Source organism: Ctenocephalides felis, unplaced genomic scaffold (assembly GCF_003426905.1).
Source record: "Ctenocephalides felis isolate EL2017-DRISC unplaced genomic scaffold, ASM342690v1 CF-g0.4_SCAFFOLD_01492, whole genome shotgun sequence".
Taxonomy (NCBI): Eukaryota; Metazoa; Arthropoda; class Insecta; order Siphonaptera; family Pulicidae; genus Ctenocephalides; species Ctenocephalides felis.
The window spans coordinates 34,367,468-34,389,651 of record NW_020537646.1 but is presented as its reverse complement, the minus strand read 5'-3'; the positions used below and the strand labels follow the sequence as shown (position 1 = coordinate 34,389,651).

Genomic DNA, 22,184 nt, shown 5'->3' with positions numbered 1-22,184 from the left:
CTTGGGATTCATCTGGATAGAAAATTAAGCTGGTCAACGCACATCAAAATAAAAAAACAGATGGAGAAGTTCATAGAGTTCTATTGGCTAATTGACAGGAATTCAAATATGGGTTATGAAAACAACTGCTTTCAACTGCTTTTATAAAAAGCAATAATTATCCCAATCTGGACATACGGAAATGAGCTATGGGCGTGCGCAAGCAATTTAAATATAAAAATAATATAAAGAGCGCAATCTAAAATTTTAAGATGCAATGTGAACGCACCCTGGTACAAATGATACTCTACATAAAGATTTAAAAATTAAAACTATTAATGAAATGATAAAAGAAAGAAGCTAAAACTACCACAAAAAATACCAGGTCACCCAAACAAATATCTAAAATAATTAAGCAAGGAATCTCCTACTTGAAGATTGAAAAAAATGGCCATACGATCTTAAATAAAATGTCAAAAAATAAAAAAATAGAGATCTCATAGGAGATAATCTCTTAAATGCACTATGTTAATAAATCTATGCAAATAAAAAAAATATGTTTTTTATACCCATTACAAAAAAATAAATAAAAATTGATCGAAAAAACTTAAAAAAAATATTAAAAAAGTCTTCAAGCGGCCAACAATTATCACTTGGTTTAAATCAAAATATCCAAAACCTGTCAGGGGATTTACCTAACAATTTCCGAAATTTTCACGGCCATTGTGGACGTATAGATTGTAAAAAAAGGTATAATTACTGATAATTTCTTGCAAAAAAGGGGTTTCAGGTATACATTTATCTCAGTTTTGTTATAAATATATTTAAATATATAAATATATATTTTATGTACTCAATTAAAAGATCTCCAAACAAAGACTACTATTTTCCAAAAGAATTCTCAAAAACATTATTTTATGTTATTGAAAAATTAACACGTTTCATGTCCACTACAATAGCCTGTATTATATTGATTATTGTCTTATTTTCGAATGTGAATGACATTAATCTCGGTCGGGGTTTCGCATCGTATTCGGATCATTCTCCGCCGTCGTCTGAAGATACGTTGTGTTTGCACAACCTTGACGTATTTCCCCACATCTCTGATTTTGGTGAATTCGTCTGTTGTTCGACAAAAATGAAAATTGAGAAATTTTGGCCTTGCCTGCGTCCGTGCAAGGTCTTTTTCAAATTTCTCATCTTCAGGTGTAATTTCATATGTGAATGTACTCATTTGGTAAATGTTTACAGGTGTGGTTGTTTTAGATAATAGATGTGTGAACAAATTGAAATAAAGATGTCGTTTTTAAATAGTTATGGTTATGCAAATGGTTTGCAAATTTGGAAATTTTTTGAAGGCATTCGATATATCTTTATTATGTGTAATAAAATAGAGTTGACATTACACATTCATTACCTAATTTTTCATACAAACATTGTATAAATATCAAGTGTATATGAACAATATTTTAAAAAAAATGTTTGAACAGCAATGAGAATTTTTAGTTTCTATAAGCTGTTGTTATGATTATTCTTACTAATGGCTATTGTAAGTCTACCCAATAATTTTCTTATTGTATTTTTATCATTTTTTTAAAGCAATTCAACGGCTGTCCTTTTCTGATTGTGGTGAAAGAATAATTTTTACTTAGAAATATACTTTTGATTAATATTTTCAAAAGATAATGAATATTACTACTGCTTGATATTCGGTTGCAAGTAATGTCAGATTTACACCCGGAACTAGTGTTTGCAAGACTGTTGCTAAGCCGGGATAAAATGTGGGTCCAGATATACTTCTTTTAAACAAATAGTTTTAAAAAGCTTTGAAAGCTACAATAAAATTAAAAAACGAATGCTTTTCTTATTTTTTCCAAATTATGCTGATAATATTGATGATGATATAAATTAATAATTGCTAATTGACTTGATTTACATTGTAGTTTTCACCGAAGAACTGTTTCCAAAATTTTCTTATCCCGCTCACATTTTGAGCGTAAAAAGATTGATTTATTTTTCAAAGTGGATATAAAACCTTCAGTTAAAAATTTCTAATTTGATTTTAAAATTTAATTTCAAATTCTATGAATTAACCAATTAAAGTTGAAATATGAAAGTCAAACGACTTATTATCATGTCTTTAAAAAATTTAGTTTATACAAAATATAATAATTTATTGGCAACAAACGATATTCCAAATTTATTTAGCAATATTTAAATTTTTAACTTCCCGTAGGGCAAGTTATGGTAATCGCAAAAAAATCTAAAATGTAAATTTTTATATATCTTTACGTTTCAAAACCTTCTGAACATTTTGGCATACCCAAGAAAAAATGGATGTATGTGTGTATGTATATGTGTGTGTGCGGATACAAATTTTCGTCGACGATTTCGGGAACACGAATGAAGCGATTTGAATAATCAAAAAAACATTCGATTCGTATTGATAAGAAGACGTGCTAATTAGTCAAATGGCAAAGACAGGTCTAGCTGTAGATACGGGGCAAAAAGTGCCAAAAACAGCAAATTAGTTTTTAAGAGAACGGAGCGTCCGATTTTAATAAGTCAAAAAACATTTTACTTGTATTGACAAGATAAAGAACTGAATAAATTTATGGAAAGACAGGTCTTTTGGTTTTGGAGATCAAATTATCGGATATTTTATAGAGATTTTAATAATAAAATATAAATTAATATAAATTAAAATATAAATTTCAATAATAAGTATAAATTTTGTTTACATTTCGATAATTCGCCTCTATGCAGCAATACGATTGCAATAAAAAAAGGTTCTAAAATATTTCAAAATGAAGAAAACATTTTTTTTCGAAAAGCCTTTTTTCTAAATCTATTTTTTTCAAATACTAAAAAAAGATTTAATAATTCTTAAAAATAAAAAAAATTGGTACGGGAAGTTTCAGCAATCTGCCTTAAGGTACGATGCCATGGACCACTAGTTTTATTTATTTTTTCAAATAATGCTTTGATGATGGTATAAATCAAAGTAGTGTATTCACTAAATAACTGTTTCAAAAAATTTTTTTTATCCTGCTAATATTTTGAGCGTTAAATGATTGATTTATTTTTCCAAGTGGATATAAAAGCATTAGTTAAAAATATCTATTTTAATTTCAAAATTATATTTCAAATTCTGCGAATTAATTAAAACTCGTGAGGTGAATTTTTCGTGAATTATTATCATAACTTTAAAAAAATTAGTTTAAACAAAATATAATAATTTATTGGCAAAAAATTTATTTAGCAATGTTTAAATTTTTTATTCACTTATTAAAAGTAGGTACATATAAACGGTAAAAGCATGCACATTATATTTTTAAACTTACCGGATCATCAAAAATTTCTTCGACTCTGGTATGAACATCTTTTCCTTTCTTGGTTCTCACCAGGAGATAAAGATTTTCGAGTCCTGGACAAGTTCGCAATAATTTGTCAATCAGGATTTTTCCCATAAAACCTGAAACAATTAAACGATTCAATTGTAATAGGTAAAATGTAAAATACATTTCGTAATTAAATTGTTATAATTATAGTAAAAACAGATTTTTATTAGATTTTTTATTATCAGTAGGTAAATTATAAACTTATTGAAAAGTTTTTTCTTTCAAGCTAAAAATTATTGTGTTAACTCGATCAAATATGAATCTTGAAATTTATAACAAGCTTAGTTAGTCCGTGTATAACAATTAGAACTCATTTTAATTATAAGCTATTGTAATAATTCTTCTTAATTACGTTAGGTGGTTACCTCATGGCTATCTTTACTTATATATATATATATATATATATATATATATATATATATTATTAATAGAATTTTTAACATTAGTGATAAATAATATTTTAGTTTAAGACGAATGTCTTATTCGAGACATATCTTAGTATCATTGAACGTAAGTGTTAATTGTTAATATAAATACAGAAAAGTTGGAAAAACGAATTGCACTCGTGGTTAGCAATAATTCAAAATAGACTGTAGTTTCTTTAGTTAAAAAATTACTTGCTATTCGTCATCAATTACACAAACTTTTGGCTGTCTGATTCAATATCGCGTAAATTATAAAATTGAAAGTTAGCATTGGAAATAATATCGCAAATAGTTTATAATTTTAAATAAAAAATGGAATTATTTTTTACCTGTTCCGCCAGTGAGCAGGACGTTGGCTCCACTGTAGAACTGCTGCAAAGGAGTCCCTGCCAAAACTGGGGCATCTTCATTTACCAATAGGTTTTTCAGATTTGTTTCGTTGTTTCGAATCACCAAATCATCCATCTGAAATAAAATATGAATACGATAAGTTATAATAAAATTACAAACCAATAGAGATATCTGAGAATAAATTATAGCAACTTTACATGACATTTAACAAGATTCTAAATTGGTGGGATGGTAATAATTCAACTGAACACAACATTTTGGAAAGTTGTAGTTTAGGGAGCGTTCATTATTCACGTGATCGATTTATTAAGAATTTTTGGACTTTCCTCCCCTTGGTGATTCGTGGTGATGTTCAAAAAAACCTCTCCCCCTCCGCTACTAAACATGACGTGTATTTTAAGTTAGGAGAAAAAATGGTAAAATATTTTTTTTTTGAAAATGTTTGGTTTTTTTTTAAAAAAAATTAGGTAAAAATAAAAACACATGATATATTTCTATACCCCTCGAACCCCCATGTAATTGTGAATTTTATGTCAAACCTTCCTCCCCCCAAAAACTTTACGTGATTAATGGACGCCTTAATAGAGCAAAATAGACAAATATATGAAAAAAATGGAAGAATTAAATTAAATCCCTGGTTAAACCGTTTAATTCGATGGAATCTATTTTTGGTGGATTTTTTTATAGTATGTAGATGATTAAATGTGTATTAACCCTTTCCACTCGCGAATTCCGAGATTTTAGATTTGAATATGGCGGCATCCGAGTTGAAAGAGTTAAAGGCCAATTAAATTAGTTTAAAAAAGATTTCATATTAAAAGTCAACGTTCAGCATTTGCAAAGACATTTAAGAAGTCAATTATTTTTTAATAATAATAGGATACTAATGTTGTGTAAAACTAAGCTTTTCAAAATTGAAATTAGTTTATATACATATATATTTATCCCATTGCAGTGTTAGAAAATATTCTTTATTGAAGAAGAAATCTAATTAAATTAGCCAACGTGTTGGCTAATAACATGTAACTTATTCATAATACTTTATAACATGGGAAAGTAATTTTATTGTCTTAATTTTCTCAATATTGCAAACAAAGTTGCATACATTAATAATTTTTAATTTGCACAGAAAAAGGGTAAGATTTACATTTTCACAATATAATAGCCTAATTTAAATTGAATTAATTATTTTTTTTCATATGCATTTACAAAAAAAGTATGGAATAAATCAATATCTAAGCTAGTGGTACATGACATCGAGGCCTTCAGGCAAATTGCTGGGAGTTTCCCTATCAGAATCAAATATTCGAGGGAAAAAAATTGTAAAAATGTACTGACATATGAATCACTCAAATCGGGCACTCCGTTTACTCAAACATTGAATTACCATTTTTGGCATTTTTGCATCGTATCTTCGAAATAGCTGGACCTGTCTACGCCAAAATTTAATCAGCACGTCTTCCCATTAATAGAAATCGAATGTTTTTTAACCATGCGCCCGAAATCGTCGACAAATTGTATCTATTGTGTATATATATCATTATATATACATACACACATACACATCTTTAACGCACTAAATTCTTTACACACGTAAAGTTTGCAAAAATTCTCATTTTCGATTTTTTTCTATTACTAATACTATAAGTTACCCTGTGGGAAGTTAATTATTATTGTTTATTAATGGTCACAATACATAACTAATTTGAAATAGATTTAAATTACTATAAAATAAAATCAAATAAATCACAGAAGAAATTTATGGAATATACACGAACAAAGTAAAATTGAAAAAAAAAACGAATCATTATGCTTCGGCAATAATAACTACTTATGTTATTTTCTACACCTTAAGAATATGCATATTATTTAAAATTCTGCTATTAAATTTAGCAATATCAAATTATTTTGTATAAATATTTTTATATGTATATATTTATTTATTTAACACACTCATGTAACTTGCTCCTCACTTCTAAGCTTTAGAATTTAATTTACATTCTAAATAAAATTTTATTTAAGTGTCTTTAGGGCATGATGTTTCAGTGAACTTTTTTATACATTCTATAGATCAATCCCAATCAGTTTGGAGAAATTTAATGTCTCGTAATTAATTTCTTTAAATAGAAGATTGTAAGAAACCGGCCACTTTTATTATTAGCACGTCATTACGCAGGGACTTGTTATCTAACAGCTTTATCATATTATATCACTAGGTTATCGAATCAATATTATGGATTTAAAAATTGCTTTCTTGTGTAGTTGAAACACTGAAATTATTAACTAATGTGTTGCAATTATATATTCGTAATAATATATAATAGTAATAATATAAGATTGACCAAATTTCGCCAACTTTAGTTTGCATTTATAAAGAAATTGTTGCAGTTTTATCATGATTAGAAAAAAATTGATATTGCAAAATAAGGAGCTTTTTTGATTTAATTCTTCAAATCCACTGATTATATTTCCTCAAAATAAAACTAGATTGATATTTTAACTGTTTCTCTACCAAATCAAGTAAAATTAATTCCATAATTATTGATTATAATTTACAATTAATTCATTACAATCATTATAATTAAAAAGTGTGGTGTTACAGTTTACCCTGTGTTTGGGGCTAGTTGTACCATCTAACTTGCCAAGTTGTAACAACACAAAAACGCCAATAATACCTCTGATAATTTATTCTTTAATTATTTTCAATAAAATTGATTTGTTTCTGAGTAATTATTTATAAATCAACTGTCATAAATTTTTATCATAAATCAATGTAAACTACTATATTCATAATACAAATAAAAGATATAGTGTCTCCAACATAATTTACCTATGATGAATCTGTATATAATTCTTATATGTTACAACTAGCCCTCAGATTTTGTTTCAACCAACCCCAGGGGTAATTTTTTTTATAATAATCAAGATAACTATTTGAACAATTCAGAAATTACAAAAAATGGCTAATGTGGTAACCATCAGAGATTAATAAATTTGAAAAAAATTTAGATATACAGAATTTAAAATTAGTGGATATTAATAATGCAAGCTTAAACTTTATGACAGTAAAATTGTATATCACATTTCAAAAATGACGGACCTGCGCAGTTCTGTATATTGCATGGACAATATCTACGACAGTAGAATGCAGAGCGGTTTATAGGTCCTATCGAGACAAAAAATATTTTAATATCATTTAAAAGTCTATTGAAAAAAGCCCGTTTCTAGCTACCCCTGTTACAGATAGCCCCTAGTTCCCCTATTTGTGTTTTCTTACGAGAAGTACTAAATTACAAGTTTAGTTATCAAATTTTTATTCTGTGTGATAACTTTATTTACCAAAAATAATACATATTTCTGTAAGTTAAAATATTAAAAGAAAATAAGAGAAAGACCTCTCTATTGATCTATCTTCCTATTTTAGAACTCAATTGGTCTATCTTACTAATTTAATTCTTTAAGATGGTATAATTTTCAGGTACAATGTGAGTCACAGAATTCAATCACACAATTTAATTTAAGATGCGGTTTAATTGTTAATATACTCGGCTACTTGTAAATTTTAAGTTTTACAATTAGCCGACGTCAATTCACAAATTTGTGCTGTAATATATCTCAAAATAAATTTAACTTTATTAAATAAGTATTTTTCATTGTTCGATTTCTGCTCGTATTTATCCGATTTTTTCTTCATACGGAAGTAATTTCTTAATTTCAACATCGGTAAAAGTGGAACTAATTTACTCCCGCGTATAAATTAATTTTTATTGATAATGGTTATGCTAGCGGCTATTAAAAGATTCGATAGGAAACAACTATTGAATATCAATAATATGTTGCAACCGATTTATTTCCTATAATACATTTCATATTTTTTATTATTATTCAAATATATAAACATAATAGTTAAGATAAAAATTAAATTAATAAAACTAAGACAACTTTTCCTTCTAGCCATCAATGCTCCTGGGTATCAATTTGTAGCAACTTCATGCAAACTTCACGTAACATGTCTTTTTTAAAAAAGTTACTAATATTAAATACAAATTCATGTATACAAACGTTTATCAATGAATTACTGATCTCTATCTTATGAAATTATTATTAGATTTTTCATCTAATGCAGATGGAATTCATTTTGCGGCTATGGCCCCTAAGAGTTATTTTAACTTACAATTAGTATTATATTTGAGACTTATAATCCTAAGTAAACAGCTGATATTAATACTGTTTGATATTAAGTTCGTTGCTTGACCAAGTCTCTACCACGAAGTCATGACCAGCATCATTTTATACATAAAATAGAAATGATATTTCATTTCAGTTCTTTTAAACAAAAACAGTAATTTAATTTATATATAAATAAGTAGGAAAGCTATAGGGACTAATGCCTCGCAAGCTGACGCAATATACAGAACTGTGCAGGTCCGTCATTTTTTATAGGGATAAAAAATTTATCTATCATGAAATTTCGGTTTGTATTATTATTAACGACTAACTTTTAATTTTATATATCTTATTTTGTTTTAACTTTATCAATCTTCGATAATCTGTGACAATTTTTATGATTGCTAAATTGTATAAATAGTATAATTATTAATGAAAAAACACACACCTAGGGTTAGTTGAAATACCGAACTTTTTCTAGAAAATTAATTGTGAAATAATAGTTATGGAATAATTTTTACTTGATATTTTAGAAGAATAGTTAAAGTTAAAAAAACTTCTACGTCGATCCTCTAGCTTCCCTTTTTCTCGCAACTTTAATTTGTAAGTTAACTAATTTTTTATTATAGTTACAGTTACTAAATTGTTACAATTTCAGTAATTGTTATATTTTATTTGAATATTTATGCATTGTATATTATTCCGGAAACATAATTTTACAACCCATTTAAACAGCAATAATACATGATGCGGTGATAGAAAACCTTATATAACAATATATTGCCTAACGCATAATGATCATAAACGACGAACTTATAAATGATATCTTATTTAAAATAACTTTTAATCAAGTTGAACGAGTTTGTAAATCTCTCTTATTAATTAGCACGGCGCATATGTGTCAGACTGTTATATAATTTCGTGTCGACGAATTTCACTTTCCTTAGCAAGAAAAGCAGAGGTACTACTCTTCTATAGTTTTTTGTTAGTTTCTCATAAAAACCCATGTATTCTTGACACTACTGACATAGATCTACTTTTACATAAAAAATCGTTTTAAATCTATTACATTATTCAAGTTTTTTAGATGCTCGTTACATCATTTGGAACAAATGGCACGCGAGGTTAAGCTTTTTTTCGGTTGTAAGTTTCACGACCGCGTTGTTACTTATGCAATAATATGAAGTTTGCATACAAATATTAATTTAATGTTTATGTAAATTTTAATTAAGAGTATAAAAGAAATCGTGTAATATAATAGTCAATTGGCATTACTTTGTAATTTGAAGATAAGAATATGCTTTTGTACGAAGCTAATGATAACAGTTGTAGCAATTTTTGTTTGAAAGGTTTACTAGCTTTTTACAATGCCGTTGATATTTCATTTTTTTCCAATGATTAATAAATATTTATTAAAATCTTTTTAAGTTATTCATTTATTAAAAAATGCAAGATTACATTTTATTCTATATACATTACATAATGTTAATCTTAAAATTATTTTTTTGTATAAAAGAATTTGCTTCAAAGAACCCTGATAAACTATTTGAGGTTTTTAGATTTTTGGGTCACTTAAGATAATGAAGATAATTGTTCAAGAATTTTAATATTTATAAAGAAGTCGATATAAGCTTTATTAAACCTTTATTAATCAGAAATTTAGTTTCAAGGGGCTTGTTGTCTATAAGTTAGTATCGTTTTTACATAATTTTTTAATAATTTTTTTTTAACTTCCCGTAGGGCAAGTTATTGTAATGGGCCGAAAATCGGAATTGAAAATTTTTACATTTCTCGACGTTTTGAAGGTTTCTGAACGTTTTGGCATACTTCAGAAAAAATGGATGTGTGTGTGTGTGTGTGTGTGTATGTATGTATGGATACAAATTTTCGCCCACGTTTTCGGGCGTACGAATCAACCGATTTGAATGGTTTAAAAAACATTCGATTCCTATTAATAAGGAGAAGAGCTGATTAGTTTTTGGCAAAGACAGGTCCAGCAGTTACGGAGATAAGGAGCAAAGAGTGCAGAAAATAGAAATCGAGTTTTTGAGAGAACGGAGCATCCGATTTGAATGATCTAAAAAACATTCAATTAGTAATGATTGGGAGAAGGGGTTAAGAGTTTTTCGCAAAGGCAGGCCCAGCCATTTCGGAGATACAGAGCTAAATGTACAAAAAATAGCAGTTTTTGAGAGAACTAAGCGTCCGATTCAATTGATTCAAAGAACTTTCTGCTTGTCTTAACAAAATAATTGATTTTGGAAAAAAAAATTTGTATTTTTTTTTTTTTTTTTTTTTTTAATTTTTTGTATATCGAAAATAATTCAGATTTTATTTTTAATTCTGACTATAGCTCTAATATACTTTAAACAAATAATTTCAACTCTGCAATTCAGTTTATATAATTCTTATAAATATTAGACAATGTTACAATATTTATAATGATCTATTTGAAAACATTCAATATTCCTCGAACATTTCGTTACGGTACGGGAAGTTCCAGCAATTTGCCTTAAGGCACGATGCCACCCACCCCACTAGTTAGTTTATATGTTGTTCCGAAGTTTTTTTGTCTAAATGCATACCCAAGTATAGCAACACATAAGTAATGTGTCAGAATATTTAATTTAAAATGACATATCACAAAATAGATTAAAATTAAAATAATATGAAATTTAAATCGAAAATCATGATTTAAAAAGTTCTAGTTTCTTGAGGTAGAAAGTAATTAGTAATGTGATAGTAAATAATAATCGTAATTTAAGTTGTGAAAGATAAAAAAGATAAACTGTCCTCAAAGAAATATTGAGATCTTTCCTCACTTTAAAAATGGATAACGTTTATATATTGAAAGGAAAATATTTTCGCAATATTCTCTATGATACAAATAAAATAATAGTAATTACATAGTACCTAAAGTAAATTCAAGAACAAATTATATTAATTTTTGTATTATCCGTAGTATGATAAAATTTGGATTGTCGCAAATGTATGAAATTCAATTTTTAATTCTAGCATATTGAAATTCGACCAACAATATAGGAAATTAAAAAACAATATTGCAAGATATTAATTCCTAGAAACTTTTATAGATTACACAAACGAATCTTATTTGAAACGTACAACTATAATGATATTATAACACTTGCAGAATTCTTTCTATGTTTTATTTAAAAAAATAATAAATTTTGGTATATATTTCATTTTAATGATCAGTCAAATAAGACTAATTTTAAATATAGTCATAATAATAATAACATATTTTATGGTGCTGTAATAAAAAGGATGTAGTCTGAGATGTTTAATTAATAAAACTTTATTCATAGCTTAATTCACAATTTATCAACTTTATCCAATTTGTTAAATTGAATTTCTATTAATATTTGATAGGTTTGATAAATCAATTTTTTTTTTTTTGATATTTTTTTAACAGCAATCAGAACCTTTCGTCCTATGAGCTGTTGGGCTGAAACTTCTCCTTACTTCGTATTTTTTAGATGGTAACCCAATGGTTAATCCATCCATATTTGATGATTTTTGTTATTAGGATTAATCTAATAGTGCTGACTTTTTATTGGTGTAGCAAAGCTGGGCAAGGGCTATTTTCACTTGGAAACGAATTGCTATCTATATTTCCAAGTGAAAATCGTTGTCACTGCTCACTTAGGCTTCAAAAAATCGCTTTTTTGAGGAATTTTTAGGGAATGTTATAAATATTTAATAGAAACGAAACATTCAGGTTTTATTGTTATATATTTTAACATTTTCTTCAATTATTTTTCCTTAAAATATATGTCATAATATGCCGGGGACAAGCATTTTGTCGAGACTATTTCTTCTATAACTCCGAAAATAATTGGAATTTGTTTCTAAAACTTTAGGGATATATTCTTGGCTAGTTTTGGAAAACATTTTTGCAAAGAAAATCTATTTTTTAAGGCCCTAAAGCAGGCTCCCCTTCTTAAATGACTAATGTAATCAGTTTTATTTTTATTATATACCTATCTAAAACTTAACGAAATTATATCCTATACCAAATCTAAAACTTAACGAAAATTGAGTATGATTTCAACATTCTGGCATGATTATTGTGTAACAATGCATTTCGAACTACTAATCACTAGAGTTACATAATGTCTTCCTAGGTTTGAAATTTATGCTTATATTCTTGATTTCCGATTACGACATTATGGAGATTTAATTTTTGCTCGATAATAATTAGCAGCAAACATGTGTAAAACTAATAGAAACGTGTTTATAAACTAATTTTCCTACTGAATTTTTTTTATATCGGTCGTGCAAGTCCTAGAAGGACTTTACATCAAATTTCAAGTAGACAATAATTTTCTTCTTTCACTGTTTGATTCGTTATGAGTCTCTGAAACAGGTTTGACCCGTTGCCGAGAATCAGTTATCAGTCAGATGTGAGAGAAACTACTTTTATAAGGAAACGCCGTACGGACGGCGAAATGTGGAACGTACCTTGACCCAGGACACCACTGCGCTTATTTATTGGAGCCGGCACATCGTACGATGTTACATAAATGATAAGTATGTAGTGCCACATGCGAATATATAAGATATTTGCTATATTATGTAGAAAAGTCGGAATTATAGAGATGCCGAGTTTGATATTTAATATCTAGAAATTGTCGATGGGGTATTATATAACTCAATTGATTGACCTTTTCTTATTAAGGAAGTTGATGCTAAATTAGGTGGTACATGCAATATATGATTGCGCAGGTAGTGTAATGAATAGGACATTTATAGCATAATATTTTGTTGTTTATGGTTGCGTAATATTTTTAGACTCTACAGTTTTCTAGCCAATTTTATTGGTCTGTTTATTCAATTATTAACTTCAGATAGGGTGAGATACAGTAATCGCAAAAAAATCGAGAATGAAAATTTTTGGCATATCTTCAGACTAAGGGCACACCCGTAGGTAATCGGTTAAAACTAAGGGCACACCCGTAGGTGATATCGAATCCGGGACTTAATTTAGTGGTCCCGGATTCGATACCCACTACGAGCAGCCTGTTGTTAGGCAGCAGTGACAACTATTATCACTTAGAAATATAGATAGCAAAATGTTTTTCACCCGGCAGTACAGCACCAATAAAAATACTCGCCATATTACAGAAATTGTAATAATAATATATCATACAGAGATGTGACAACTGATTGGATTGCCATCTATCAAACAGACTAGTATTAAGTCAAATCAGCACAACGACTATTAGGTTCTGATTGCTGTTCAAAAATAATTGAAAAAAAATTCACACTCATCCTGAACATATTGGAATGTCTTAAAAAAACTGAAAGTGTGTGTATGTGTATATGTATGTATATGTGTTTTGTATCGATACAAATTTTCGTCAACGATTTCACACAAAGATCAATCGTTTTCAAGGGTTCAAGAAACACTCGATTCGTATTAGTGGCGAGACATGCCAGTTTTTTTGCAAAGGCAGCACTATCCGATTCGGACAAGTAAAAAATGGCAGTTTTTAAGAGAATGAAACATCTGATTAGATATGATTAAAGAATATTTGATTTGTATTGATTGTGAGATATGCTGATTAGCTTTTGGCAAAGGCAGGTCCATCCGTTTCGGAGACACAAAACAAAAAGTAGAGAAAACACTAGTTTTTGAGAAAATGGAGCATCCGATTTAAATGATTCAAAAAATAATTTACATTTTTTGACAACAAAGCCAAAGTCGATCAATAAGCAATTTTTACTTGATGTCATACTTTTTATGAATAGCGCAATATGGAGCATCCGATTTGAAAGATTCAAAAAATAATTTACTTGTCTTGACAGATTTGATTACATTTCTGCAAAGGTAGGTCCAGCGATTTTGAACAAGTAGAAAAAAAAAATTTTAAAAAAATATAATTGTTGGTCAAATATGATCTTTACAAATCATTAAAAATTCATTCATGTACAAATAGAATTACTGGTACATAGGTAGATAGGTATATAGCTTAGAGAGGGAAACAGGTAGAGAAGTAGAACAGGAGACAGATAGACAGATAAACTAGATAGAGGGATAGACAGGTAAACAAGGGGACCAGTAGGTTGGTAAACACGTAGACAGGTAGACTGATAAACATATAAAGAGGTGAGTCCATAAACTGGTGGACGAGTTGACAGGTGAACATATGGACAGGTAAATAGGTAAACATGTGGACAGCCAGACAGATGAACAGGAAGGAAACAGATAAATAGGTAGAATGGCATACGGTAATTGGTAAACAAGTAGTCTGGTAGATAATATAAATTGTTTCGCATTTAGACGTTCTTTCACTTACGGTTGATGCGATTTCAAAAATTTAAAAGCTATTTAACCGGTACTTGATGTGTAGTCATATTAATTATATTTATATAATAACCAATTGCACTGAAGACATTTACATAATTATATATTACATTTTACTAAGATAAATATATAATTTTCGTAATGTAGTTAAGTATTACTAACTACAGACTTTTGAATAATTGCCACATAAATTACTAACAATAATGCTTGTTTTATATAATATAGATTATTCTAATGTTAGTGTAATTTCGTTGCGTGAAATATAAAGTATAACAATTCGAATTTAGAGTTAAAATTCTGGAACTTTCTGATACTCTAATCGCTTATCTGCTTGACTTTACTCATGCTCAATAGTCAAAGAATTATGTACTATAAAAATACTCTTAATTTAATCCTAATCTAATCGAGAATATAAAATTACTATTACTTTTAATATTATTTAAAAAAAATTATATGATTTCTGCTTATGTTAAAATAAGGCCAATGTATCATCAATGTATAAATGTATTGGTAAATATTCGCCATACATATAATAGTCTAAATATTTTTCTCTGATAAATGAAAATACTTATTTGATCAAAGTTCTGATTAATAAAGCTTAATATAAAAAGCTCTCTTCTATAAATAATTCATTGATTCATCGAAATATCTTGTATTTTCAAATATGGTCATCGAACAAGAAAAATATGAATTGGAATTGTGAGAAACGGCCACAGAATCATCAATACCCCAAATGTGTTGAATTATTTTGAAAATATAGATGAAAACATGTTTGAAATAAAAAAGAGCCAATCTGACAATGCTGCCTAATGTTTTAAATATACCATCATACATCACACGCACATCATGAATATACCATCACACATCACACATAAAAAAATATTTTAAATATAGATAGAACAATTCGGTTGCTTTCTATGAAAGATGGTTCACATAGTTGATAAACATCATGATAGTAACTCATAGGATTAAGTTCTAATTACTATTCCTATTTTTATACATTAAAATAGCAATCAACACATGCGCTCTACGAGCTGCTGTGATGAAATTCCTTAACCATGTCTTATTAGGAGGCAACCCATTGGTTGACCATTCCTTTTCTGATCACAATTTCATCAATTTTTTTTGTCTAATAAAAATGTGTTATATATTTCAACAAAGCCAAAGTCAAGCCAAATGCAATTTTTACTTGATGTCATATTTTGGATCAATAGCGCACCAGTTGCTCAAAATAGAGCAAATTGCACAATAGTTTTCATTATTACGTATTCGAAAAATGACTTATCTCACACGGGAAATGAATCGCGTAGATCTCTATAATTTGCATCGCATTCATCGTGTCATGTTTTCTATGGATAGAAAATTCTCATATTATCTCTCTGATGCACGTCCTTTTATCCATTGTATTGTGATTGCGTTTGGATATCATTACGGCGCATTTCTGTCCGATGGATGCATTACGTAAATTACACAAGAATCGAGTTGGAGAAAGCTGACGAGCAGACATCTCGAAAAAAACACAACACACTACATATACATACTCTACGACAGGCAGGAGTTGGAAACCATCGGGGAATAATTGATTCGATTCAATTAAGAAAACCTAAGCGTTATTAATTATTTAGCACTTGTTATGCATTGAAAAAAAAACATCAAAATTGGTAAAACTAGTTTTTTATTTTTCAATATAGGTGAAGTCCCCGAGTACCGGACACCTTAAGTTATTTATAAATAAATAAAAAAATATTTTACGAAATGTTTATTAAAGTTATGACTTATGTTAGATAACAAAGTTAGAAATCAAACTAAATTAACAAAAACGCAACCTTTGCTAAAAAATAATTAATACTATCAATCAAACTTTGGTAACAAGAAATATGATTTTACAAAGTGGCACCTAGTACCGGACATTTCAAATAACCAGCATTGAACACATAGGTAGCTATCTCTACACTCTGGATATCTGCACATGTGTGTTTGACGAATATTCTTAGATATTGCAAATAAAAAATCACTAATTATCCACCCTTTTGGCTGGGCCACACCGATGCTCTCAGCTGGAGCATTCATCATAAGATTATCATTCTTTGACTAGGAAATACGAAAAAATGAGGGTATGTAGTGACCGTTAGTACTCATACAGAACAAAATTAAATAATTAAAATAAATTACGTTAACTCTCACAAGAAATATCAATGTATTTACCGTCCGGCACTAGGAGACGACTTAGTGTCCGGTGCTAAGGGACAGGCATGTTCGTTCGTTTGGTGGTGCCTACTAAAATTGTTTAAAATATCTTAAAATTCTACCATTTTACGGATAACAATCAAGTACTACTTTTATCATTGAATGCCACTCAAATATAAATGCATAAATACACTAGAATTACTTTCATTGATATTTAGGTGACGCCGTGATTTTGCGCCTAAAACAGCAAAGGGTTGCTCCCGCCGTGGCCTTTTGCGTCACAGGTAAGTCTTGGCGGGTGATCCTGCATCTGTGTGCCCCCCGCGACCCTTTCACTTGTATTTTGATATAAAAAGATTTATACTCGCTTAAATAATACGTGTTAAATTGAGTGTCCGGTATTAGGTGCTGTCCGGCGTTACAGGACTTCCCCCTATCAATTTTCGAATTTAAATAATGTGTATAAGTATATTGATTACTAAAATATTACCCATTTATTTTACTCTACATAAAAGTTAGAATTTTATATTTACTTTAATTCAAGAGAAACTTAGCGTAAAAATATTTTTTTTGCAATAATTATCATAAGAAACTATTTTCTGTGACATGTCTTGTCAATTGTATCATGATAAAAATAAGTTACTGCCTTTATATTTCAATATTGCAGTAGATGTAATAAATTATAAGATATATTAAATAATATAGATTTATAATATTTTATCTTATTTAAAAAAAATCTATGGAATTGTCTAGTTGATAAATAAGGATGTGCTGAGTTCTTAAATAATTGACACTTATTAAAATTTTATAATACAACTAAGTTTTCTTCTGAAATGCAAGGAAAGCAAACATTTGAATAGATTTTCAAAATATTAGTAATTTTAGTTAAATATTATTAGTAATTAATAAATCTTAAATATTGAATCTTAATATAAATATATTTTCAAATAGATCCAGAAAAAATGAATAGTTCGTTCTTATATTGACAAAAAAAATTATATTCTATTATTAGTATTTATATAATACAGATACTTAATTAGATTGTATTAGTTTTTGAAAACCTAATTATTCATATATTTTTATAATTCAACAAATAAAGATAGAGAGTATAAATTACAGATTGTAAAGAATAATTACAATAAAAGCTTTTACTTTAAACAATCATCCTTAATTGGCCATAGAAAAAGATATTAATTTGTTTTCTCAATTAAAAATTTTCGCCGTAGTTCCAGAATAGTAAGCTATCGTACAATAAATATTTTCCAATTTTTCAATCATGACTCAATCATGATTCAATCAATCATTATAATGTAAATAAATAAAATAAAATGTTTCGAATCCGCGCTTCAGGAACTCAAATTGTTCTTGGAATTTCTTCAGTTCAGTGTGTCATAACCGAATGAATAAATTCTGAGCAATCTATAATAAGAGGAAGGTCCGGTTTTCAATCTCTTGCTCTTTTTATATTGAACCCTTTCCGTTTCAAAAATTTCGAAATAATAACGTATACCATTGATCAAGAATTTTTATTTTGTGAGAACATCATTTAAGCTATATAAAGGTAAAGGTGATAAATTTATTTTTAAATATCTAACCTTCATTGGCTATTAATTTTACACATTTGTTCTGAATCAATACATCTGATACAATGGAGATTTTTATCAGCATTTATATTATGAAAAAAATAATAAACCCTGTTAATTTAATTATATTAATCAAAATTATACAATAATGATATAAGTTGTATGCTTCAATTTATGCTTTTATCTGTAAATTCAATAGAATAAGTTAATAACTAGTAGGGTGCATGGCATCTAGCCTTAAGGCAAATTGCTGGAACTTCCCGTATCAGATATTAATTTTTCAAAATCTCTATAAAATATCTGATAATTTGATGTGCATATGTCTAATGATCATTTTTGACCGATTCCGTTCTCTTAAAAACTGAGTTACCGTTTTTGGCACTTTTTGCCCCGTATCTTCGGAATGGCTAGACCTGCCTTCGCCAAAAACTAATCAGCACGTCTCCTTATCAATATGAATCGAATGTTTTTTGAATTATTCAAATCAGTTGATCGGTGTTCCTGAAATCGTCGACGTTAATTTGTAACCGCATACATACAAACGCACGCACACACACACACACACACATACACATACATCCATTTTTTCTAAGTTACGCCAAAATGTTCAGAAACCTTTGAAACGTAAAGATATATAAAAATTTTCATTTTCGATTTTTTTTGCGATTACTATTATAACTTGCCCTACGGGAAGTTAATAAATCTGAAGAAATAAATACATATTGAATTTATGATTCTATTTAAATCAATAAAGATTCCTAAATAAGTATAGCTATAAATTATTGTATATTTTGTTCGTGTATGCTTATAGTACTTTTGGCAAAATTGTTGGTAGACAAAAAACCCATAAAAATATAATTCACTATTTCATTACGATTATATGCATCAGGAGCATATATTTCTCTATCATTGTTAGTAAAAACTTATTACACTTCGATGAAATAAACTTTCTGTGGAGAAAATTGGAAACATGCAAAACTGGGTTAGTCACAGGCAAAGTTAATACGAAATCCATAAATTTCTGGCAGATTACCAATAGATCGATGATAAAGAGACCTTGAAAGAAGTACGATAATAAATAAAACGTCGGTTATATGAGATGACACTTTCTCCTTTACTATGTGTTTGAAATATTTCAACATTCGTCACTTGTCTTGCATCGTCGTAAATTGCGTACTTTGCGATGACATCCATATGGAGCAAACACATTTTTAGTCGAAAGATTTAATAAATTTATAATACGCCAAATTAAAAAAATATTATTATTAACAGCCCTCGAGTTCTAAACCTAGATATGTCATCATACAGCTAAAAATTATACAAAACATTGAATAAGTATAGTAGCAACAAAATAATTTTGAAACTTGATTAAAATAATATGTACTATAGACATTTATCTAGTGTCAAAACGTAAAAATAAATCATTGTCAACATTTTTTTAATATGATAATCTTACGTGTGTTACATATCTTATTCTTAATTAACGAGATCCATAGAAACAAAAATATTAAGAAACCATTTAATTTAGTAACATTATCATCTAATATAGAAATATATAATTGTAATTTAAAAGCCAATAAATTAACAAAAAAACATGTGTTACAATGTTTCAACATCAAAATCACTATTAAGCAAATAAATCAGAGCCCTTCGATAATCTGATATCGTGCAGCAGTAATATCCATTTTCACGTGAAAGTTTAGATCAAAAATATATTTCTAATTTAAAATTGCCTGTTTTATTACCAGTGTTTTGAATGTCAACATGTATGTTAATGTTATTTTTCAGTTTAAACAATAATTATATATTTTGCACTGTTTTTTACAGAATTAAATCTGTCTATTCATGGTTCGTCTGCCAGCCAGGGGCTGGTTGTAATATTTTTTTTAAATTAATATATTTTGAGATTTACTAATTATATTGCTACGAAATCTACTCTACCGAACAAGTGAAACTAATTTCACAACCAATGTTTATTAAATCACAATTAATCAATTTCTACAAAAAGTACTGTGTTGAAAGTTACCCCGTATTTAGGGGCTAGTTGTAACGACAATAACCTCTGTGATAATGTATCCTTCACTCAGTTTTAAGAAAATTAACCTGCTTCTAAGTAATTATTATTTCTATGCATCAACGCAATCTATTACAAATAATACTTTCATATCGTTAAAAATCCCATTGAAAAGTGCCCCGTTGCTAGTTACCCCCGTTACAGATAGCTTTTAGCTCTTTATATATTAGTAGTTCAATTATATATTAGAAAATTAGTTAATGGATATTTACAATTTGTCCACCTGTCCAGAATTGGAAAAAAACATTTTGAGTTGCTACTATTTATATTTTTATTCACTGTTATATTCATTAAAATAGTTAGTTTATCATTAAAACTTTACTGTTATATTTAATGTAAATTATTACAAGTGACTTAATAATATTCAGTTGTTATGTCAACCTTGGGTACCATCAATTGCACAATTATAGCTTTTACATATCAATATCAATATCGTTTACTTTTTATTTGCTTGTGAAATCACACATGTGCAATTATAAATAGAAAAACATCAATTATATTTTGCATTTTTAAATTAAAATACATGATTTGCATTATATTATAATTTGTTTTATTATAAATTTAGTTTGTCATTCATTTGCCATTTACACAATCTTGTATTTTTAGATGCAGTTCGTAAAGAATAAATTCTGTTTTACATTATTAGTTTTAAATATGATTATTTTACAATGACTTTACAATTTTACAATGTCTTATGAGACATTGAAAATTAATTTATGCAATTGGAATTTGTAGTTTAACCATTTTTTGTGAAAATATATAACAGAATTATATATGAAATCAAAACATGAATATTCGCATATGAACGTATCAATTTTAATTTTCATAACATTTTCAATTATTGAAATATTATCGATATTTAACGATTTCTTGTTTTTCTAATATACATTTAGTAAATGCGTGCCATGATTATGCGTAAGTGAAAGAAATATGACGTATTTTTTATGTTTATAATTTATAAATAATAATGTATTGACGTATTTTAGAATAATTTATTATAATTACTTATGATATTAGTGAAAACCGTGAAATATATTTTTTTAAGTTGATTACTACACCTTGAATAATAGATATTGCTAGATCTATTGATATGGAATACAGAAAGTATTGCTTACTTGAATTCAAAATTGACAATCAAGTAAAACTCTATCTTAATACTAGAAGAAATTCGGCTTAGTCTATTTTTTTTTAAAATATTTTAGTACATTGAATTTTATGATCTAATTCATTAAGCTTTGTAATTGATACCGCAACATTAATTTACTTTTTCATAAATATTCAAACAAAATAAATCCTAACAAATTTGTAACCAGGCTTATAGGGTTTGAAAAATTTATAAGAGCTGATAAGAGTAGTGGCTCAATTGTAAGAGCTTTTGTCTTCCTATTATAAGATATTAGGTACAATTTCCTTCTCCTAATAATAAGCATCAGTACAATTATAACATAATTAGAACATAATTGTTATAATTTTTTATTTGAAGCCAAATTTTATAGTTGCATATTTCCAAGTAAAAATAAATATTACTACTACCTAATGTCAGGAGAAAGATATTTCTAATGAAAAAACATAGCATTTTTTTTGTTTATTATTATTTATATTGCATAATTGCTAAATCGTTATAACTTTATATTTTTAACATACTAGTGAATTATTAATATTAATCAGAATTTAAAAAATTAAGTCAAA

At 27.8% G+C, this 22,184-nt stretch overlaps 1 protein-coding gene across 1 annotated transcript in view; it reads right to left on the bottom strand.

Moving 5' to 3' along the window:
- LOC113370540 (fatty acyl-CoA reductase wat-like) overlaps positions 1-22,184 on the bottom strand; it is a 73,771-nt gene that overhangs the window by 25,172 nt on the left and 26,415 nt on the right. The window contains exons 2-3 of the mRNA XM_026611218.1: positions 4,135-4,270; positions 3,324-3,454 (exon numbers count right to left, since the gene is read on the bottom strand). Coding sequence (XP_026467003.1) covers positions 3,324-3,454; positions 4,135-4,270 — 267 coding nt within the window. The remainder of the gene's footprint in view (positions 1-3,323; positions 3,455-4,134; positions 4,271-22,184) is intronic.